This window comes from Nerophis ophidion, linkage group LG13 (assembly GCF_033978795.1).
Source record: "Nerophis ophidion isolate RoL-2023_Sa linkage group LG13, RoL_Noph_v1.0, whole genome shotgun sequence".
Lineage (NCBI taxonomy): Eukaryota > Metazoa > Chordata > Actinopteri > Syngnathiformes > Syngnathidae > Nerophis > Nerophis ophidion.
This window is the reverse complement of record NC_084623.1, coordinates 49,948,350-49,973,181: the sequence shown is the minus strand read 5'-3', so window position 1 is coordinate 49,973,181 and position 24,832 is coordinate 49,948,350. Positions and strand designations below refer to the sequence as shown.

At 39.2% G+C, this 24,832-nt stretch overlaps 1 protein-coding gene across 1 annotated transcript in view; it reads left to right on the top strand.

The window, feature by feature from the left end:
• si (sucrase-isomaltase) overlaps positions 1-24,832 on the top strand; it is a 275,632-nt gene that overhangs the window by 108,074 nt on the left and 142,726 nt on the right. The window contains exons 16-18 of the mRNA XM_061919155.1: positions 1,514-1,631; positions 10,338-10,509; positions 17,675-17,791. Coding sequence (XP_061775139.1) covers positions 1,514-1,631; positions 10,338-10,509; positions 17,675-17,791 — 407 coding nt within the window. The remainder of the gene's footprint in view (positions 1-1,513; positions 1,632-10,337; positions 10,510-17,674; positions 17,792-24,832) is intronic.

The window sequence follows — 24,832 nt, the reverse complement described above, 5'->3', positions numbered from 1 at the left end:
TAAAACACAAACAAACTGTCAGGGTTAAGCCTGACACTTTCTAGTACCTGCTGATCTGTATTTGGGTTCTGCATAAATCCTTTGTAGTCCCTACCGACACCATAGTCAATAAGCTTCTTCTTTTTCTCTATCGTCTTGTTATGGGACATTCATCCTCCGCCGTTGCCATTTCTAATATAAAGTAGTGTAAAGTTCTTACTTATATCCATCAGTAAACTCGCCATGAAAGCGCTAAAACATACCGGTGTAGTGAGTTTACATTATTCACCCCAAAAAACTTTAGTTATTTTAGTTAAACATAACGGTATTGTTTCAAAACAGTGCCTGTTCAACGGCAGTAAAACGGCTAATCAAACAAAACAGAAGTCATCGTCATGGAATCCACTAGTTGCGGAAGCTCGCTCTCCAGTCAGCTAAACAGATTGAAAAACTCCGAAGTGACGTTTTGGTGTATTTAAGAAACTGAAACAATACAAAAAGAATAACGCTAACACAGATACTTTGAAATGTGTTAGCATATTTGCTAATGCTAACGACGCCAGCTTGATTATGGAAGTACGTACAAATACGCATGGAAGCACTCCTACAGAAATCACACATTGGACGGTTTAGTAAGTATAAAAGATTTTAGTTTTACTTTAATACTTATATACATTGCTTGGAGTCGTCTTCTTATGAGCATAAACGCTATAGGCGACTATGAACGAGACAGGAAGTCCAGTGTCAACACTCAGAACCTGGAAGGGAACGAACAGACAATCAACGAAAAGAGAAAAATGCTCGTGAATCAAACAGGAAATACAACAAAGTAAGAGCACTGAGCAGGAAGTAAATACAAAAACACGAAAATTAACAGAAATAAAGTGACAGATTGTCACAGAAACAGACAAAATAAGAACGCTGAAAGGAACCAAAGACTGGAAATATTACACACACACAAAGGAAAAACTAAAACACAAACAAACTACCAGGGTTAAGCCTGACACTTTCTAGTTCCTGCTGATCTGTATTTGGGTTCTGCATAAATCCTAGTCAATAAGCTTCTTCTTTTTCTCTACCGTCTTGTTATGGGACATTCATCCTCCGCTGTTGCCATTTCTAATATAAAGTAATGTAAAATTCTTACTTATATCCGTCAGTAAACTCACCATGAAGGCGCTAAAACATACCGGTGTGGTGAGTTTACATTATTCACCCCAAAAAACTTTAGTTATTAGAGAGTTCAGGTCGGACGTTTTTTCACAGTGTTTTTTTTTTCCCGGATGAGGAAATGCTGGAAAATACGGTACAATGTAAACATGACATATTCCTTCTCATGTTTATCTGAGATTGTGTGGACCCTATAGAAGTAAACACTTACTGTATATTGACTTAAATGAGGACAAACAGCATGCATGAATAAGTCAAGGACGGACTAGTTCTGAGCTCGTGTAAGATGGTTACAAAGAAAGAAAAGCAGCCTAGAGATGATGTTTGTTTTTATTAAAAGTTTTTTTTTTTTTCCTGCCAACAGAGATCCTGGATGAGGTGATGTACAGTAAGACTCTGTGCATGGATGCCAAGCAGGCCTGGGGGGACCACTATGACGTCCACAGTCTCTACGGCTACTCAATGGTCCTGGCCATGGAAAAGTAAGTGCCGGATCAGCCATTTTTTTCATTCATTTATTTTTTTATTAGGGACTAGAATTAATGAGGCGAAAAGGACCCCGGACAAATCTGATAATTCAGTGCGGCGTATTGACTTTAAGACTTTCTGAAATGATGCCGGTGACTCCTGCACAGTTGTATCCCATTTGTGGATTCTGGAAATACACCTCTAATGAGCTCAGTTCCCAAAGTTTGTCATGGGAGTTTGCATCTGGGTCAGCATTTAAGTAAACCAATTAGGAGTCATCAATGTGAGTGGGTTGTACTGTAATAATAAATATTCACCCGTAAAACTGTCTTCGGGTGCAATCACGTGTGTTTCCTGGACAGCCATTGGCCACAAAAGTAGTCCAACGACAACATTTATTCACATTATTCAAAAAGAAAAAAATATAAAATAATATAAACATAGTTTGATGTTAAGTAAAATTCTGCAGAAGAGAATGATGACCATGCAAAAACTGTTTATGACTTTTTAAATATCCATCCATCCATTTTCTACCGCTTGGTCCCTTTTGGGGTCGCGGGGGGGGGGGGCGCTGGCGCCTATCTCAGCTACAATCGGGCGGAAGGCGGGGTACACCCTGGACAAGTCGCCACCTCATCGCAGGGCCAACACAAATAGACAGACAACATTCACACTCACATTTAGTGTTGCCAATCAACTTATCCCCAGGTGCATGTCTTTAAATATGTTTTTATCAATATTAAATCCCTCTAAACATGAAATAACACCCATATTTTACCTTTGCAATAATTTCAAAGTCCAAAACCCAAAAACATTGTGTAAATCGTACACAAAAACAGAATACGATGATTCGCAAATGCTTTTTCAACTTATATTCAATTGAATTGACTGGCACAAGTGGCAAAAAAGACTGAGAACGTCTTGGAATGCTAATCAAACAGGTGAACATGTTAATTGGGAACAGGTGGGTGCCATGATTGGGTATAAAAACAGCTTCCGTGAAATGCTCAGTCATTCACAAACAAGGTCACCAGCTTTTGAACAACTGTGTGAGCAAATTATCGAACCGTCTAAGAATTTGTAGGGAATTTAGTGATGTCACCATCCACGATCCGTAATATCATCAAAAAGTTCAAAGAATCTGGTGAAATCACTGCACGTAAGCAGCATGCCCGTGACCTTCCATCCCTCCGGCAGTACTGCATCAAAACGCGACATCAGTGTGTAAAGGATATCACCATCCACGGTCCGTAATATCATCAAAAGGTTCAGAGAATCTGGAGAAATCGCTGCACGTAAGCAGCATGCCCTTGACCTTCCATCCCTCCGGCAGTACTGCATCAAAACGCGACATCAGTGTTTAAAGGATATCACCACATGGTCTCAGGAAAACTTCAGAAAACCACTGTCGGTAAATAAAGTTTGTCGCTACATCTGTAAGCGCAAGTTGAAACTCTAGTATGCAAAGCGAAAGCCATTTATCAACAACACCCAGATTCTCTGCAAGCTCTGCTGGGCCCGAGCTCATCTAAAATGAACTGATGCAAAGTGGAAAAGTGTTCTGCGGTCTGACGAGTCCACATTTCAAATTGTTTTTGGAGACTGTGGACATTGTGTCCTGCAAAATGTAGACCAAAGAACCACCATTACGTGTTATGTAAACTGCAAATAGGTATATTAAATGTTTTAAAAATAATAATAATAATAGTAATCGTAATCGACTCTCAAAACATATCCAGCACAGCTGCTGACAGATTAGAGCAGTTTTTTTAGCGGGTACGTCTGGTGTCTTAATTGTTGAATCCTGCTGGGTAAATGTTTTCATTAATAGAAAATAAGACAAATACTGCACTGTACTTACTGTATTTTATTGGCTATGTAGCGCGTCAGTATTTAGGCCACACCCACCAAATTGTGGAAGAAAAATATATTTTTACATCTATTACCCGCACCAAACTATAAGCCGCACATAGATACCGGTATAAAATAATCTGTAAATGTTTATTTACATAACCGTATTGTTTCAAAACAGTGCCTGTTCAACGGCAGTAAAACGGCTGACCAAACAAAACAGAAGTCACCGTCATGGACCCAATAGTTGTGGAAGCTCGCTCTCAAGTCAGTTAAACAGACTTTTTGGTGTATTTAAGAAACTGAAACAATAGAAAAAGAATAACGCTAACACAGACACTTGGAAATGTGTTAGCATATTTGCTAATGCTAACGACGCCAGCTTGATTATGGAAGTACGTACAAATATGCATGGAAGCACTCCTACAGAAATCACACATTGGACGGTTTAGTAAGTATAAATGATTTTAGTTATACTTTAAAACTTATAAACGTTGCTTGGAGTAGTCTCCTTATGAGCATAAACGCTATAGCTACAGGAAGTCCAGTGTCAACACTCAGAACCTGGAAGGGAATGAAAAAACAACACCCCACCTTTTCAGTGTCTTTGTCGGCATAGTATGGAAACTATATGTTGAATACAAAAAATCATGGCCATTAGCTTAGCGAAAATTAACCGCACCGTTTTGTGAGCCGCACGGTTCAAAGCGTAGCGGCTCATAGTACGGAACATACAAACATTTAACACCAATATGCAGTACATTGCTAAAAGTATTTGGCCACCTGCCATTAATCACATATAAACTTGAAGTGCCATCCCATTCCTAACCCATAGGGTTCAATATATCAGTCCACCTTTTGCAGTTATTATAGCTTCAACTCCTCTGGAAAGGCTGTCCACAAGGTGTTTGAGAGTGTTTATAGGAATTTTCCACCGTTCTTCCTAAAGCGCATTGGTGACGGGACACACTGATGTTGGTCGAGAAGGCCTGGTTCTCAGTCCCCGTTGTAATTCATCTCAACGGTGTTCTATCGGGCTCAAGTCAGGACTCTGTGCAGGCCAGTCAAGTTCATCCATACCAGACTTGGTCATCCATGTCTTTAAGGACCTTGCTTTGTGCACTGGTGCAAAGTCATATTGGAAGAGGAAGGGGCCCACTCCAAACTGTTCCCACAAAGTTGTAAGCAACATGTTTTGGTATCCTGGAGCATTGATGAAAAACAACCCCGCACCATAATTCCTCCTCCACCAAATTTCACACTCGACACAATGCAAATGACTGTGCAGAAAGTCGGCGATCTCTATGCACTATGCCCTTCAGACCCCGCTCTGTCAGTTTTGTGGCTGAGTTGCTGTTGTTCCCAAACTCTTCCATGTTCTTATAATAAAGCTGACAGTTGACTTTGGAATATTTAGGAGCGAGGACATTTCCCGACTGGATTTGTTGCACAGGTGGCATCCTACCACAGTTCCATGCTGGAAATACCTGAGCTCCCGGGAGTGCCGAAATGGTTTATTTGAATACACCTGTGGCCAACTGATTAGGAGACCTGATTCTGATCATAGGGTGAGAAGCTCAAAGTAAAGCCGCTGCTCCTCAACATCGAGAGGAGCCAGAGATGAGGTGGTTCAGGCATCTGGTCAGGATGCCACCCGAACGCCTCCCTAAGGAGGTGTCCAGGGCACGTCCAACTGGTAGGAGGCCACGGGGAAGACCCAGGACACCTTGGGAAGGCTAAGTCTCCCGGCTGGCCTGGGAACGCCTCGGGATGCCCTGGGAAGAGCTGGATGAAGTGGCTGGGGAGAAGAAAGTCCGGGCTTCCCTGCTTAGGCTGCTGCCCCCGCGACCCGACCTTGAATTAGTGGAAAAAGATGGATGTATGGATGGGCAAATATGCCTTCAAATAGTCCGTAATTCTGTAGCATTCTTCTATCAGTTTTGTGGTATTTTAACCTCCAGTGCTGTGTGAAAACCCATTTTGACCAATCGTTAACAGAAAAACACACCAAAAAGTGGTCTCCAAGAAGCGGATCGTTCGCAAATGACCCCATCCCTAGTATGCATCCCTCCCTACATTACAAGGGCTGCTAAACGGGTCGGCTTAATTGGTTCCGCCTTATTAGAATTAAGTTTGTCAAACACGGTCTCAAAAGTACATTTACTGAGTCATTTGGGCTTGATTTCGACGGGTCTCGGTCGTCTCTGATTCGCACGCCTCTAAGTAGACACAATTTGTAAACATTATTAAGGAGCTTGTTGAGGAAATCAATTCCGCTCGCACGTCCTTCATCAAACAAAACAGTTTTTTTTTTTTTTACGCATTGATGAAAAATTACAATCTCTGCTTCTCTATGCATTTATTTATCACCACACAATGTGTGTGTGTGTGTGTGTGTGTGTGTGTGTCTTTGTGTGTGATGCCCTGCTATTTGTTTCATATCACGAAAGAGAAGGGTCAGGATTTGAATTTACCGTAAATTCCGGACTATAAACCGTTACATTTTTCCTACACTTTGAACCCTATGGCTTTTAAAACTGTGTGGCTAATTTATGGATTTTTATTTACCGACGGCCACAATTGTCATGTTTTGTGTGCATGTTTTGTTTAGTTGTGTTATGATACCTTAAGACTCCATTAGTTCTGTTTTTTTTTTCACTCCCTTGTTTTGTTTTCATGACAACTCGTTGGTTTCGCTTGTACTCATTTGGACTGACGCACCTGATTTGTTTAGGACTCACGCACCTGCGTTAATCACTTCACTATTATTTAAGCTTGTAGTTGCCAGGCAGTCGGCTGGCGTCATTGTTGTTGTTCCGTGCTCTGTTCATTCTCTTCATGCCATAGTTCATACTTCATGCCCTTTTGTTGATTCAAGTCACAGTTAAGACGTGAAAAACTCGCTAAGTGTTTTGCCTTTGTGGTAGTTTTTGGTGTTTTTTTTTAGCCAAGTTTGTTCTCCGCCTTGTACGCGCCTTTAGTTTGCACTTTTTTTTCATAGATACATTAAAATATGTATTTACCTTCACGCCATGTTCCATCACCTTCCTCTCCATTCCGGGGAATCAAAACCCACCACGTTCCACGTTTTGACAACAATACATTTATAGTTAGAAAACTGAATAGTGGCCAATTTTACTATTTTTTTTTATGCCCCACAACCTGTAGAAAGGGTGGTCCCCACAAGTCCAAATGATAACCAGTATGTGTATCTGTGTGTGTGTGTGTGTGTGTGTGTGTGTGTGTGTGTGTGTGTGTGTCTGTGTGTGTGATGCCCCACTGTTTGTTTCATCTCACGAAAGAGAAGGGTCAGGATTTGAATTTACCGTAAATTCCGGACTATAAACCGTTACATTTTTCCTACACTTTGAACCCTATGGCTTTTAAAACTGTGCGGCTAATTTATGGATTTTTATTTACCGACGGCCACAATTGTCATGTTTTGTGTTCATGTTTTGTTTAGTTGTGTTATGATACCTTAAGACTCCATTAGTTCAGTTTTTTTTTTCACTCCCTTGTTTTGTTTCCATGACAACTCATTGGTTTCACTTGTACTTATTTGGACTGACGCACCTGATTTGTTTAGGACTCGCGCACCTGTGTTAATCACTTCACTATTATTTAAGCTTGTAGTTGCCAGGCAGTCGGCTGGCGTCATTGTTGTTGTTCCGTGCTCTGTTCATTGTCTTCATGCCATAGTTCATGCTTCATGCCCTTTTGTTTATTCAAGGCACAGGTATAACGTGAAAATCTTGCTAAGTTTTTTGCTTTTGTGGTAGTTTTTGGTGTTTTTTTTTAGCCAAGTTTGTTCTCCGCCTTGTGCGCGCCTTTAGTTTGCACTTTTTTTTCATAGATACATTAAAATATGTATTTACCTTCACGTCATGTCCTGTCACCTTCCTTCGCATTCCGGGGAATCAAAACCCACCACGTTCCACGTTTTGACAACAATACATTTATAGTTAGAAAACTGGGCATGTGGCCAGTTTTCCTTTATTTTTTAATGCCTCCACAACCTGTAGAAAGGGTGGTCCACACAAGTCCAAATGATAACCAGTGTGTGTGTGTGTGTGTGTGTGTGTGTGTGTGTTTCTTTGTGTGTGATGCACCGCTGTTTGTTTCATCTCACGAAAGAGAAGTGTCAGGATTTGAATTTACCGTAAATTCCGGACTATAAACCGTTACATTTTTCCTACACTTTGGACCCTATGGCTTTTAAAACAGTGCGGCTAATTTATGGATTTTTATTTACCGACGGCCACAATTGTCATGTTTTGTGATCATGTTTTGTTTAGTTGTGTTATGATACCTTAAGACTCGGTTAGTTCCGTTTTTTTCACTCCCTTGTTTTGTTTCCATGACAACTCATTGGTTTCACCTGTACTCATTTGGACTCACGCACCTGATTTTTTGAGGAATCACGCACCTGTGTTAATCACTTCACCATTATTTAAGCTTGTAGTTGCCAGGCAGTCGGCTGGCGTCATTGTTGTTGTTCCGTGCTCTGTTCATTCTCTTCATGCCATAGTTCATGCTTCATGCCCTTTTGTTTATTCAAGTTACAGTTAGGATGTGAAAAACTTGCTAAGTTTACCGTAAATTCCGGACTATAAACCGTTACATTTTTCCTACACTTTGAACCCTAAGGCTTTTAAAACTGTGCAGCTAATTTATGGATTTTTATTTACCGACGGCCGCAATTGTCATATTTTGTGATCATGTTTTGTTTAGTTATGTTATGTTACTTCAAGACACCATTGGTTCCGGGTTTTTTTTCACTCCCTTGTTTTGTTTCCATGACAACTCATTGGTTTCACCTGTACTCATTTGGACTGACGCACCTGATTTGTTTAGGACTTCACTATTATTTAAGCTTGTAGTTGCCAGGCAGTCGGCTGGCGTCATTGTTGTTGTTCCGTCCTCCGTTCATTCTCTTCATGCCATAGTTCATGCTTCATGCCTTTTTGTTTATTCAAGTCACGGATATAACGTGAAAATTTTGCTAAGTTTTTTGCTTTTGTGGTAGTTTTTGGTGTTTTTTGTAGCCAAGTTTGTCCTCCGCCTTGTGCGCGCCTTTAGTTTGCACTTTTTTTTCATAGATACATTAAAATATGTATTTACCTTCACGCCATGTCCTGTCACCTTCCTTTCCATTCCGGGGAATCAAAACCCACCACGTTCCACGTTTTGACAACAATACATTTATAGTTAGAAAACTGAATAGTGGCCAATTTTACAATTTTTTTTTATGCCCCACAACCTGTAGAAAGGGTGGTCCCCACAAGTCCAAATGATAACCAGTATGTGTATCTGTGTGTGTGTGTGTGTGTCTTTGTGTGTGATGCCCCGCTGTTTGTTTCATCTCACAGAAGAGAAGGGTCAGGATTTGAATTTACCGTAAATTCCGGACTATAAACCGTTACATTTTTCCTACACTTTGAACCCTATGGCTTTTAAAACTGTGCGACTAATTTATGGATTTTTATTTACCGACGGCCACAATTGTCATGTTTTGTGATCGTGTTTTGTTTAGTTGTGTTATGATACCTTAAGACTCCGTTAGTTCCGTTTTTTTCACTCCCTTGTTTTGTTTCAGTGACAACTTATTGGTTTGCCCAGTACTCATTTGGACTGACCCACCTGATTTATTTGGGACTCACGCACCTGTGTTAATCACTTCACTATTATTTAAGCTTGTAGTTGCCAGGCAGTAAGCTGGCGTCATTGTTGTTGTTCCGTGCTCCGTTCATTCTCTTCATGCCATAGTTCATGCTTCATGCCCTTTTTGTTTATTAAAATCACAGCTACAACGTGAGAAACTCGCTACGTTTTTGGCCTTTATGGTAGTTTTTGGTGTTTTTTTTAGCCAAGTTTGTTCTCCGCCTTGTGCGCGCCTTTAGTTTGCACTTTTTTTTCATTGATACATTAAAATATGTATTTACCTTCACGCCATGTCCCGTCACCTTCCTTTGCATTCCGGGGAATAAAAACCCACCACGTTCCACGTTTTGACAACAATACATTTATAGTTAGAAAACTGGGCAGTGGCCAGTTTTCCTAATTTTTTTTTTATACCTCCACAACCTGTAGAAAGGGTGGTCCCCACAAGTCCAGATGATAACCAGTATGTGTGTGTGTGTGTGTGTGCGTGTGTGTGTGTCTTTGTGTGTGATGCCCTGCTATTTGTTTCATATCACGAAAGAGAAGGGTCAGGATTTGAATTTACCGTAAATTCCGGACTATAAACCGTTACATTTTTCCTACACTTTGAACCCTATGGCTTTTAAAACTGTGCGGCTAATTTATGGATTTTTATTTACCGACGGCCGCAATTGTCATGTTTTGTGATCATGTTTTGTTTAGTTGTGTTATGATACCTTAAGATTCCGTTAGTTCCGTTTTTTTCACTCCCTTGTTTTGTTTCCATGACAACTCATTGGTTTCACCTGTACTCATATGGACTGACGCACCTGATTTGTTTAGGACTTCACTATTATTTAAGCTTGTAGTTGCCAGGCAGTCGGCTGGCATCATTGTTGTTGTTCCATGCTCCGTTCATTCCTTTCATGCCATAGTTCATGCTTCATGTTAAGTTTTTCGCCTTTGTGGTAGTTTTTGGTGGTTTTTTTTAGCCAAGTTTGTTCTCCGCCTTGTGCGCGCCTTTAGTTTGCACTTTTTTTTTCATAGATACATTAAAATATGTATTTACCTTCACGGATTGTCCCGTCACCTTCCTTTGTATTCCGGGGAATGTGTGTGTGTGTGTTTTATTTCACATTCTCTCCTGTCTTTCGGCCCCCCTTTTCTTTTCTTTTCTTTTCTTTTTTTTTAACGTTCATGACCTTTTGCTCTCTCTCCGTGCCCCACAGAGCTCTGCAGCGTGCGTTTGGAGGAAACCGGACACTGATACTGACCCGCTCCTCCTTTCCAGGTGTGGGCAAATATGCGGGTCACTGGCTGGGGGACAACGCTGCCAATTGGAACGACATAAAATGGGCCATCCCCGGCATGCTTGAGTTTGGTCTGTTTGGGGTCCCTTACGTAAGTTGGGAACTTTCCCGCTCAATGAATAGTCTCCTAACCGTGTTTTATGTACAGTTAGAACTGCCCTGTTATGCTGACCTCATCTTTACCTTGCATTGTATGTAATATTAATGATAACACTATCATGTAGAATTATTGTTGTTATCATTCCTGCAAAATGTTTCTAAGCTCATCATGTTTGATAAATATATAATTATCTATTAATTTTCAAAACGGGTGCTGCCCATAAGGGTTAGGGCACAGGTGTCAAACTCAAGATCCGAGGGCCAGATCTGGCCTGCCACATCAATTTATGTGACCTCCAATATGTGTAAATATGGAAATATGTGTAAATAAAGTATTTTCTCATTACATGTATTACAAAAATACATGTATTGTGTAAAATTACATATATTTACACTTTAATCATCTCTACTAATAAATATAAATACTTAAATATCTGCTTGACTTATGAATTGAAAGCAAGTAATCCAAAAACCTGTTCATGTAAAAACTTTACAAAAAATGTTTTGTTTTTTTTACAGTAAAATCCATTTTCAATCAATCAATGTTTATTTATATAGCCTGAAATCACAAGTGTCTCAAAGGGCTTCACAAGCCACCACGACATCCTCGGTTCAGATCCCACATAAGGGCAAGGAAAAACTCCCAACCCAGTGGGATGCCAATGTGAATAACTATGAGAAACCTTGGAGAGGACCGCAGATGTAGGTGACCCCTCCCCATCCCCCAACCCTCTAGGGGAGACCGGATGCAATGGACGAATAATTAATTAATTATAACTATAAAAAAGAGTAATAATACACTATAAAACAACAGTATATATCTTACAGTATTTAAAACTCGCATGGCTTTTAACGTTAAAAAAAATAAAGCAGTACCGTTTTTCCATTCTATTGATTTGAATTCTATAGATTTTTTTTTTTATATGTTGTAAAGAAAAGGAAAAAAAACGGCAGATATTACGGTAAATAGCTATAGTGAAGGGATGTCGAAATTTGCTTAACTTTTTAAAAAATATTTTCATTGGGCCGGTTCGGGATAAAAATCCTATATCTCTGAAAAGTTGAAAGGGTTTATTGGTTTATTGAAAATTCCCTAAAAAAATATTTAAAGACAATACTTTTCCAGGCTTTGTATGACAATTGATCCAACACAAAGATACAGTTAAGATGACCACTATTCATAAATACTCTTGCCAAATTTTCAAATGCCTCTCTCAAGAATGAAATTTAATGGACATCATATATACAGTCCTGGTCAAAAGTTTACATACGGTTGTGAAGAACATAATGTCATGGCTGTCTTGAATTTACAATCATTTTTTTTTTTGTGATGGAGTGATTGGAGGACATACTTGTTGGTCACAAAAAACATTCATGAAGCTTGGTTATTTTATGAATATATTATGGGTCTACTGAAAATATGACCAAATCTGCTGGATCGAAATTATACATACAGTGATGTACTTGTCTCTTGGCAAGTTTCACTGCAAAAAGGCGCTTTTGGTAGCCATTCACAAGCTTCTGGCAAGGATAATGACCCCAAACACACGTCAAAAGTAATAAAGGAATGGGTAAATCAGGCGAGAATGAAGGTTTTCAAATGGCCTTCCAAAGACCTGACTTAAATGTGTGGACAATGCTGAAGAAACAAGTCAATGTCAGGAAAACCAACATGATTAGCTGAACTGCACCAATTTTGTCAGAAGGAGTTGTCAAAAATTCTACCAGAGGCTTGTTAAAAGCTTGTGGATGGCTACCAAAATCGTCTTATTACACTGGATCGAACCCAGGACCTTCATATTGTGAGGCAGGCGCACTAACCACTCCTCCACCATGCTGGCCATGAAATAAACAATCACTCTATCACAAAAAATAAAGAGTAGTGGAAATTATTGGCAACTCAAGACTGCCATGAAATTATGTTCTTTACAAGTGTATGTAAACTTTTAATCATGACTGTTTATATATATATATATATATATATATATATATATATATATATATATATATATATATATATATATATATATATATATATATATATATATATGTATATATATATGTACATATGTATATATATATATATATATATATATATATATATATATATATACATATATATAAATATATAGATATGTGTATATCTATATATATATATATATATATATATATATATATATATATATATATATATATATATATATATATATTCATATATATATATATGTACATACATGTATATGTATACATATATATATATATATATATATATATGTATATGTATACATATATATATATATATATATATATATATATATAGTTTGTATATATGTGTATAGGTATATATATATATATATATATATTTATATAGTTTGTATATATGTGTATAGGTATATATATATATATATATATATATTTATATAGTTTGTATATATGTGTATAGGTATATATATATATATATGTATATACCTATACACATATATACAAACTATATATATATATATATATATATATATATATATATATATATATATATATATATCTATCTATCTATCTATCTATCTATCTATCTATCTATATATATATATATATATCTCTCTGTATATATATGTACATACATGTATATGTATACTTATATATATATATATATATATATATATATGTATACATATATATATATATATATATATATATATATATATATATATATATATGTATATATATACACATATATACACAATATATATATATATATATATACACATATATATATATATATATATATATATATATATATATATATATATATATATATATATATATATATATATATATGTATATGGAAATGGGGCGGTTTAGCTTGATTGGTAGAGTGGCCGTGCCAGCAACTTGAGGGTTGCAGGTTCGATTCCCGCTTCTGCCAACCTAGTCACTGCCGTTGTGTCCTTGGGCAAGACACTTTACCCACCTGCTTCCAGTGCCACCCACACTGGTTTGAATGTAACTGGTTTGAATGTAACTTAGATATTGGGTTTCACCATGTAAAAGCACTTTGAGTCACTAGAGAAAAAGCGCTATATAAATATAATTCACTTCACATATATATATATACATATATATGCATGTATACATATATATCAAATTACAATAAAATAAAAAAATACAATAAAAAAACAAGATATTCACGGGGTGTCTCAAGTGTATCAATAATTGGCTGTATCGTCTTATCTCTGGATGCTTTCCTGTCGCCGCATGTTGGCGTCCATGAATGATGAGCCCGCGCCGTGTTGGCTGTGGACCTCAAATCAAAGAGAGCGGCCGTGCGTCCCCCTCGCCACGCCTGCCTGAGCGGGCGCACAGGCTGCCTCTGTTTTCCAGCTCCCTGGTTCGTAGCGTGCACAGACCACTGAATGTACGGTTCCAATCCCTCGCTCATGGCCAGACGGATGTGGTTCTGACACGTTTTAATCTCCCAATATCAACTTCTGCCGAGTTTGACACCTGCACAGTCTGGATGACAGTTAAGGGGGCTATTATTCCACCCTTTGGAAAGCTACAGTAAAAAAGGGGATTCATTCGGCCGCATTCTCCGCTGTTTACCTGACACATGAAACGTGACAAAATTGGAAAATTGACCACCTTAGCCGCCAGATGGTGTATTGAATATCTTAAAATGTGTCCCAACTCTGACCACCTTTTCAGCAGACTGCATCGCTAAATTATAGACTGTTTGATAGTCACACCACACTTAATATTGGTGACGCTACACTTTATAATAATGACACTACTTAATGACAGTTACACTACACTACACTGAAATGTAGTCACACCACACTTTATAATAATAGCACTACACTTTATGATAGTGTCACCACACTTTGTAATAGTGACATTACACTTTCTGATAGTGACACTACATGTTATGATAGAGACACCACACTTTATGATTGTGGCACTACAGTTCACGAAAGTGACATTACACTTCATGATAGTAGCATTTCACTTAATAATGGTGACACTACACTTTATAATGGTGACACTATTCTTAATGACAGTGACACTACAATACACTTCATAATAGTGACACTACATTTTATGATAGTCACACTATACTTTATTATAGTAACACTAGACTATATGAAAGTCACATCACACTTTATAATAATGGCACTACACTTTATGATAGTGACACCACACTTTGTAATGGTGACATTACACTTCATGATAATGACACTACATGTTATGATAGCAACACTACACTTTATGATAGTGGCACTACATTTCATGATAGTGACACCACACTTTGTAATAGTGAAATTACACTTTATGATAGTGACACTACATGTTATGATAGCGACACCACATTTTATGATAGTGGCACTACACTTCATGATTACGACAATACACTTCATGATAGTCGCATTTCACTTAATAATGGTGACACTACATTTTATAATGGTGACGCCACACTTTATAATGGTGACACCACAATTCACTTTATAATAGTGACACTACATTTTATGATAGCCACACTATACTTTATTATAGTAACACTAGACTGTATGATAGTCACACCACACTTTACAATAATGGCACTACACTTTATGATAGTGTCACTACACTTTGTAATAGTGACATTATACTTTATGAAAGTGACATGACATGTTATGATAGCAACACCCCACTTTATGATTGTGGCACTACACTTCACGATAGTGACAATGCACTTCATGATAGTAGCATTTCACTTAATAATGGTGACACTACACTTTATAATGGTGACACTATACTTAATGAAAGTGACACTACACAACACTTTATAATAGTGACACTAGATTTTATGATAGTCACACTATACTTTATTATAGTAACACTAGACTGTATGATAGTCACACCACACTTTATAATAATGGCACTACACTTTGAGATAGTGACAAAACACTTTGTAATGGTGACATTACACTTTATGATAGTGACACTACATGTTATGATAGCGACACCACACTTTATGAGTGTTGCACTACACTTCATGATAGTGACAATACACTTCATGATCGTAGCATTTCACTTAATAATGGTGACACTACACTTTATAATAGTGACACTATACTTAATAACAGTGACACTACACAACATTTTATAATAGTGACACTAAATTTTATGATAGTCACACTATACTTTATTATAGTAACACTAGACTGTATGATAGTCACACCACACTTTATAATAATGGCACTACACTTTAAGATAGTGACAAAACAATTTGTAATGGTGACATTACACTTTATGATAGTGACACTACATGTTATGATAGCGACACCACACTTTATGATAGTGGCACTACACTTCATGATAGTAGCATTTCACTTAATAATGGTGACACTACACTTTATATTGGTGACACTATACTTAATGACAGTGACACTACAAAACACTTTATAATAGTGACACTACATTTTATGATAGTCCCACTATACTTTTTTATAGTAACACTAGACTGTATTATAGTCACACCACACTTTATAATAATGGCACTACACTTCATGATAGTGACACGACATGTTATGATAGCGACACCACACTTTATGATTGTGGCACTACACTTCACAATACTGACAATACACTTCATGATAGTAGCATTTCACTTAATAATGGTGACACTACACTTAACGACAGTGACACTACACAACATTTTATAATAGTGACACTACATGTTATGATAGTCACACTATACTTTATTATAGTAACTCTAGACTGTATGATAGTCACACCACACTTTATAATAATGGCACTACACTTTATGATAGTTATACCACACTTTGTAATAGTGACATTACACTTTATGATAGTGACACTACATGTTATGATAGCGACATCACACTTCATGATAGTGACAATACACTTCATGATGGTAGCATTTCACTTCATAATAGTGACACTACACTTTATAATGGTGACACTATACTTAATGACAGTGACAGTACACAACACTTTATAAAAGTGACACTACATGTTATGATAGTCACACTATACTTTATTATAGAAACACTAGACTGTACGATAGTCACACCACACTTTATAATAATGGCACTACACTTCATGATAGTGACACGACATGTTGTGATAGCGACACCACACATTATGATTGTGGCACTACACTTCACGATAGTGACAATACACTTCATGATAGTAGCATTTCACTTAATAATGGTGACACTACACTTTATAATGGTGACACTACACTTAATGACAGTGACACCACAATACACCTTATAATAGTGAATCTACACTTCATGATAGCGACAATAAAAGTGCTGATAGTGACACTACACTTCATGATAGTGACACTACACCTTATGAGGATGACACTAAATGTAATGATGGAAGCATTTCACTTCATCATGGTGACACTACACTTTATAATGGTGACACTAAACTTAATGACAGTGACACTACACAACACTTTATAATAGTGAATCTACACTTCATGATAGCGACAATAAAAGTGATGATAGTGACACTACACTTCATGATAGTGACACTACACCTTATGAGAATGACACTAAATGTAATGATGGAAGCATTTCACTTCATCATGGTGACACTACACTTTATAATGGTGACACTTAACTTAATGACAGTGACACTACAATACACTTTATAATAGTGAAACTTCACTTTATGATAGCGACAATACAAGTGATGATAGTGACACAACACTTTATGAGAGTGACAATATATGTAATGATAGAGGCATTTCACTTCATCATGGTGACACTACACTTTATAATAGTGCCACTACTTAAAGACATTGACACTACATTACACTTACAGTATACAAATTGCCGTAAAACCATATAATCGATGCAAATGGACTCTTCTAAATATGAGTCCGGTTGCCTCCATTCAGCCTTTGTTGATAGTTTAAAACTCCTTTCGCACCAATATTATTTATTTACTTTTTCCAAGGAGTTGCCAACCGTAGTCGTTTACCACCAAGCAGCCTGGATGACCGAGTCAAAGACAACGCCGTTCCGAGTTTGTCCGACACAGCCGCACGACTGCAACGCGCGGAATTTGACGTTTACGACAGGGACGTAAATAAAATGCAACGCTGTCTAAAATGTCAAGTGGTTGTCCCCTTTCATACGCCTCAGATCGGAGCCGACATCTGTGGGTTTTTCGACGACAGCGGCGAAGAGTTGTGTCGTCGGTGGATGCAAGTGGGAGCCTTTTACCCCTTCAGCCGCAACCACAACGCCGAGGGCTACAAGGTACGCACTCAACGCTTATATGCTTGTAATAAACTGTCGATTGATAACACACGCTTTGCATTACCCTGAATGCAACGCTGTGAAGAGCGAGGACATATGGAGAGGCTTTTGGTCGGTGATTGGCGTTGTTCTGCCTCAGCATAAAACAATCGCTCGTTACTCTTAGGAAAAAAACATAAAAAATAATGAAACCTCGGTCATAAGGGCGTAATATTTTTTTTCTTGTGGGATGTATTGGAAATGTAATTATTTATTTCCAAGGATAAACTTGCCACGATACATTTTTATCACTTAAAGCAGGGGTCGGGAACCTTTTTGGCTGAGAGAGCCTAATATTTCAAAATGTATTTCCATATAACATTTTTCAACATTGAATACAACTAAATTCGTGCATTTTTAAGTATGACCAACATTTGTAGAGTATAATAAGTCTCTTGTTTTTTTTTAACAACATTGTTATTCTAAAAGTTAACCCATAATAAATATAAAACTTCTTACCGTTAATGCGACATCGTGATCAGGTGCGGTAGAAAACAGATGGTTGGATTAAAATGCATGAGAAGTTTTATGATTTGAACGTTATTTTTGAAACTGTGATTACCAGCGGAATTATTCATTACTTATCGTGTTAGGCAATGTCCGCTAAGATTTATTTGAGAGCCGAATGCAGTCATCTGGCTCTAGAGCCATAGGTTCCCTACCCCTGGTTTAATCAATCAATCAATGTTTATTTATATAGCCCCAAATCACAAATGTCTCAAAGCACTGCACAAATCATTACGACTACAACATCCTCGGAAGAACCCACAAAAGGGCAAGGAAAACTCACACCCAGTGGGCAGGGAGAATTCACATCCAGTGGGACGCCAGTGACAGTGCTGACTATGAGAAACCTTGGAGAGGATCTCAGATGTGGGCAACCCCCCCCCTCTAGGGGACCGAAAGCAATGGATGTCGAGCGGGTCTAACATGATGCTGTGAAAGTTCAATCCATAGTGGCTCCAACACAGCCGCGAGAGTTCGGTTCAAAGCGGATCCAAGACAGCAGCGAGAGTCAATCAATCAATCAATCAATCAATGTTTATTTATATAGCCCCAAATCACAAATGTCTCAAAGGACTGCACAAATCATTACGACTACAACAGTTCAAGCGGATCCAAGACAGCAGCGAGAGTCCCGTCCACAGGAAACCATCTCAAGCGGATCAGCAGCGTAGAGACGTCCCCAACCGATACAGGCGAGCGGTCCATCCTGGGTCTCAACTCTGGACAGCCAGTACTTCATCCATGGTCATCGGACCGGACCCCCTCCACAAGGGAGGGGGGGACATAGGAGAAAGAAAAGAAGCGGCAGATCAACTGGTCTAAAAAGGAGGTCTATTTAAAGGCTAGAGTATACAGATGAGTTTTAAGGTGAGACTTAAATGCTTCTACTGAGGTAGCATCTCGAACTGTTACCGGGAGGGCATTCCAGAGTACTGGAGCCCGAACGGAAAACGCTCTATAGCCCGCAGACTTTTTTTGGGCTCTAGGAATCACTAATAAGCCGGAGTCTTTTGAACGCAGATTTCTTACCGGGACATATGGTACAATACAATCGGCAAGATAGGCTGGAGCTAGACCGTGTAGTATTTTATACGTAAGTAGTAAAACCTTAAAGTCACATCTTAAGTGCACAGGAAGCCAGTGCAAGTGAGCCAGTACAGGCGTAATATGATCAAACTTTTTTGTTTTTGTCAAAAGTCTAGCAGCCGCATTTTGTACCAACTGTAATCTTTTAATGCTAGACATGGGGAGACCCGAAAATAATACGTTACAGTAATCGAGACGAGACGTAACAAACGCATGGATAATGATCTCGGCGTCTTTAGTGGACAGAATGGAGCGAATTTTAGCGATATTACGGAGATTAGACACATTTTTACCTGCACCCTGCCTCCTGCTGTTTCCCACATCTACAGAGCAATTAGCTACCGACTGCCACCTACTGATATGGAAGAGTATTACACGGTTACTCGGCGTAGCTCGGTTAGGAGAGTGGCCGTGCTAGCAACCTGAGAGTTCCAGGTTCGATTCCCGCTTCAGCCATTCTAGTCACTGCCGTTGTGTCCTTGGGCAAGACACTTTACACACCTTCCCCTAGTGCCACCCATACTGGTTTAAATGTAACTTTAGATATTGGGTGTCACTTTGTAAAGCGCTTTGAGTCACTAGAGAAAAGCGCTATATAAATGTAATTATCTGAGAGCCATATGTAGTCATCAAAAGAGCCACATCTGGCTCTACAGCCATAGGTTCCCTACCCCTGACCTAAAGACTTAGTTTTGTTTAGTAGTTTTATTTCAGTCAAGTACGCACAACAGAATAGTCTTTGTTAAAAAAATAATAAAAAAAAAAACTATATCCATATACACAATATTGCCAAAATAATTTGGTCACCCATCCAAATGATGAGAATCCGGTGTCCTATAGTGAACCAGTTTTCCTTCCGTTGCCTTGGTTTCGAACTGTGCGTCTCGCTCCCCTGGACTCCCCCCCACCTGGATCTCGACCCCCCGCTTGGACTCGGACTCAAATGCTTCTCTCTTGGACGGATCACCTGCCTGTCTCATGTACTTCCGTGATCCTCGGCTCTCATCAACACTTGGTAACACGCTTCAGCTATCTACACACCGTACACTAATGCATTTTGGTCACACACTTCATTCTATAGTTTAGTAGTATTTAATGTTTGTTATTATTATATACCATATTTCCTAGCCGCCGGGCATGTAATATGCGACTGCCTTGAAATACCGCCGGGTCAAAGTCGTGACCACGAGTGACGCTTTCCCTGTCATCATTTCCAAAATGGCGGAGGAGTTTTTTTTTTGCTTTTTTTTTTGTGTAAACCAGGGGTCTTGTTCAACAGCCATACAGATCACACTGATGGTTGTGATATAAAACAACTTGTCTTTAACAGTCTTACTAATATGCGCCACACTCTGTGAACCCACACCAAACACATTTCTGGAGAACATTGGCTCTCTAACACATTATAAACGCAACATAAGAATTACCCAGAATTCCAATGCATCCATGACTAAACACCCCGCTAGCACCAACCCCCTCCCACACCTCTCCGTGCGCCGGTTGAGTTGGGCGGGGCTGAGGGCGCGTCTATATTAATAGCCAAGAGTCATGGATGCATTGGAATTCTGGGTAATTCTTATGTTGCGTTTATAATATGTTACAGAGCCAATGTTCTCCAGAAATGTGTTTGGTGTGGGTTTACAGAGTGTGGCGCATATTAGTAAGAGTGTTAAAGTTGTTTATATCACAACCATCAGTGTAAAAGGTATGGCTGTGGACCAAGTATGCATTGCAATCTCGTATGAGAAGAAGCGATATGCATGCGTCCGGCCGGCACGCAGATAACATGTTGTAGAGCAGTTTTCCCAACCACCGGGCTGCGGCCGCAGAATAATTATTTATTTATTTATTTATTTTTTTTACATCACACTCAATTTTGTACTGCATGCCATTGGTAAGCGCAGGGGTGAGAAGGGGTTTTAAAATTATTAGCGCCTGCTTACTTTTGCCGCATGCCTTGAATAAGCGCAAGACTGAGAAGAGGTTTTAAATTAATTAGCGCCCGGCGGTTATTCAAGGAAATACGGTATATCAGGGGTCGGGAACCTTTTTGGCTGAGAAAGCCATGGAAGTCAAATATTTTTAAATTATTTCCCATGAGAGCCACATAATATTTTTTAACACTGAATACAACTAATTGTGTGCATTTTCAAGTAAGACCAACATTTTTAAAAGTATAATAAGTATGTTATTGTTTTATATGATTTGCCTGAGAAGCTGGACAGGACAAAAAAAAACAAAAAACGTCTGGACAGTCAATAAAGAACTCATTATTGGATCACAAAATATATTCCTGTAAATTTGACATTGAGACTACAAATGAACATGCAACATTTGTGTCAAGACTTGGACTATGAGGTGGTTGTTTTCCCGAAACGCAAGTGAACTTGGACCGGAGATGGCATGAAGGTAAAGACATTTCTTTATTTTAACACTAACTAAAAACAGGAACAAACAAAAAGCGCTCACAATGGAGGTACAAAACTTGGCTATGGGAACAAACAAAACTTGCACTATGGCATGAATAACAAACTAACTTACTTGGAACGGAACGAGAACGGGACATAGATCAGAAGGTGAGTAGCAGGTGATGGAGGGTGAGAAGGAGGTGATGTTGCCAGAATGAACAACAGAAACAAACAGGCTTAAATAATACTGTGTTGATTAGTGAAAACAGGTGTGAAACATGAAGACAAGGGCGTGACATGAGGACAAGGTGAAAACTAATGAGTCGCCACGGCAACAAAACAAACCAGGAAGTGCAAACACAGGAACCGATTGGCCAAAAAACTAAACCGAACATGACCATGACAAAACATGATCCCATAGACCAGGGGTGTCAAACTCAAATACAGAGTGGGCCAACATTTCGCGGGCCAAGGTTGAACAAATTAACCTTTTAATAGGGACCCAAACAAGTTTTGCAATGAATATTCAACAAGCAAGGCTTAAATAGGGCAGCACGGTGGAACAAGGGTTAGTGCATCTGCCTCACAATACGAAGGTCCTGGGTAATCCTGGGTTCAATCCCGGGCTCTGGATCTTTCTGTGTGGAGTTTGCATGTTCTTCCCGTGACTGCATGGGTTCCCTCCGGGTACTCAGGCTTCTCCCATGGAACAGGCAGAGCTTATATAACGTAAAAGTGCAAAATCAACTTTCAAAAAACAAACGAAAAAACATCAGTGGTATATTAAATAAAATGTAATTAAACAAATGAATGCCTCTTTTCTATTTGCAGCCTTCTGAGGTAAATAACATTAACTTTTTCCACAGGCTAATAAATTCGAAAATAAAATAAAAATTAGGTGGGCGGGGTTTGGTGGTAGCGGGGGGGGGGTGTATATTGTAGCATTCCGGAAGAGTTAGTGCTGCAAGGGCTTCTGGGTATTTGTTCTGTTGTGTTATGGTGCGGGGGTTCTTCCGAAATGTGTTTTGTCATTCTTGTTTGGTGTGGGTTCACAGTGTGGCGCATATTTGTAACAATGTTAAAGTTGTTTACACGGCCACCCTCAGTGTGACCTGTATGGCTGTTGACCAAGTATGTGTGTGTGAAAGCCGCATATATCATGTGACTTGGCCAACACACTGTTTGTATGGAGGAAAAGAGGACGTGACGGCATGTTGTAGAGGACAGTGCCTTTAAGGCACGCTCCCAATATTGTTGTCCGGGTGGAAATCGGGAGAATGGTTGCCCAGGGAGATATTCGGGAAGAGCACTAAACTTCAGGAGTCTCCCGGGAAAATCAGGAGGGTTGGCAAGTATGAGTATTAGCCAAGGGCGTAGAATTGGGTAGGGACGCTAGGGACACGTCCCTACCAATATCCAGCCGCTACTATGTAGTCACTATCAATACAAGCGCTGCCCGTAATGTTTAGTCAATGATTATGGCACAGAAAGGGTTAAATGTCAGTCTCTGCTAAAAGTCCCGCCTCTAACCTAAATATCGCTCCCTGATTGGTTGTCGGTTTTATGCTAACTTACGTGTGATTGGCTGTCCCCGCTGTCACTCATTCTGCTTGGAAAAGCTAACCTACATGCTAGTTGCTAGCGACCGCACGAGAGGGTAGACTCTGGTGTAAACTTAAAGTAGATAGAGGAAATGAAATTAATAGTCCCCCATTGTGGCCTACATTCAATATTTACATATACAAATATTAAATGAATAAAAATATTTTTTTAAACAGACAAGTGAGGAAAGAAAACATATTTGAAAATAGAATTTCCATAATTGACTGACATCTGTGGACTGGTTGTATGTGTATGAAAATAGATATATGTTAAAACTTCATTAACTATGTGATGTTCTCTCAACAGATGAGACATTACCTTCTTCAAAGACTTTTAGATAAAATTCAATTGGCATTTTCCATAACTCCACTAAATTTGGAGTTTTTAGAAACGACAAGAGCTGTATTATTTTGATACATCAATCAATCAATCAATCAATCAATGTTTACTTATATAGCCCTAAATCACTAGTGTCTCAAAGGGCTGCACAAACCACCACGACATCCTCGGTAGGCCCACATAAGGGCAAGGAAAACTCACACCCAGTGGGACATCGGTGACAATAATGACTATGAGAACCTTGGAGAGGAGGAAAGCAATGGATGTCGAGCGGGTCTAACATGATACTGTGAAAGTTCAATCCACAATGGATCCAACACAGTCGCGAGAGTCCAGTCCAAAGCGGATCCAACACAGCAGCGAGAGTCCCGTTCACAGCGGAGCCAGCAGGAAACCATCCCGAGCGGAGGCAGATCAGCAGCGCAGAGATGTCCCCAGCCGATACACAGGCAAGCAGTACATGGCCACCGGATCGGACCGGACCCCCTCCACAAGAGAGAGTGGGACATAGAAGAAAAAGAAAAGAAACGGCAGATCAACTGGTCTAAAAAGGGAGTCTATTTAAAGGCTAGAGTATACAAATGAGTTTTAAGGTGAGACTTAAATGCTTCTACTGAGGTAGCATCTCGAACTGTTACCGGGAGGGCATTCCAGAGTACTGGAGCCCGAACGGAAAACGCTCTATAGCCCCGCAGACTTTTTTTGAAAAAAGAAAAGAAAAGAAACGGCATGATGACCCGCCCTGCTATACTTCTGATTGGCCCTGAGCGATTTTCGCCTGACCAATCAGAAAGGAGGGGCCGTGTAAGAATAACCGCCCACAAAGTGCCAAAACGAAGACGGCGCGCGCGGACATAGACACCTCGCGCATGCAAAAATGTGCCGCGTCGCACGCGCGCACAAAGTGGAGAATCGGCGCGCGATAACAGTTTTTATGCGCTTGATTTTTGGCACTAATGTGACGCCATAAGCAGCCGTGCTCAATATTTAAACACGGTTAACCGCCGATCAGATCGCCGGATTTCACCTTTCCGTTTTTAATTATTTTTTAGTTTCATGT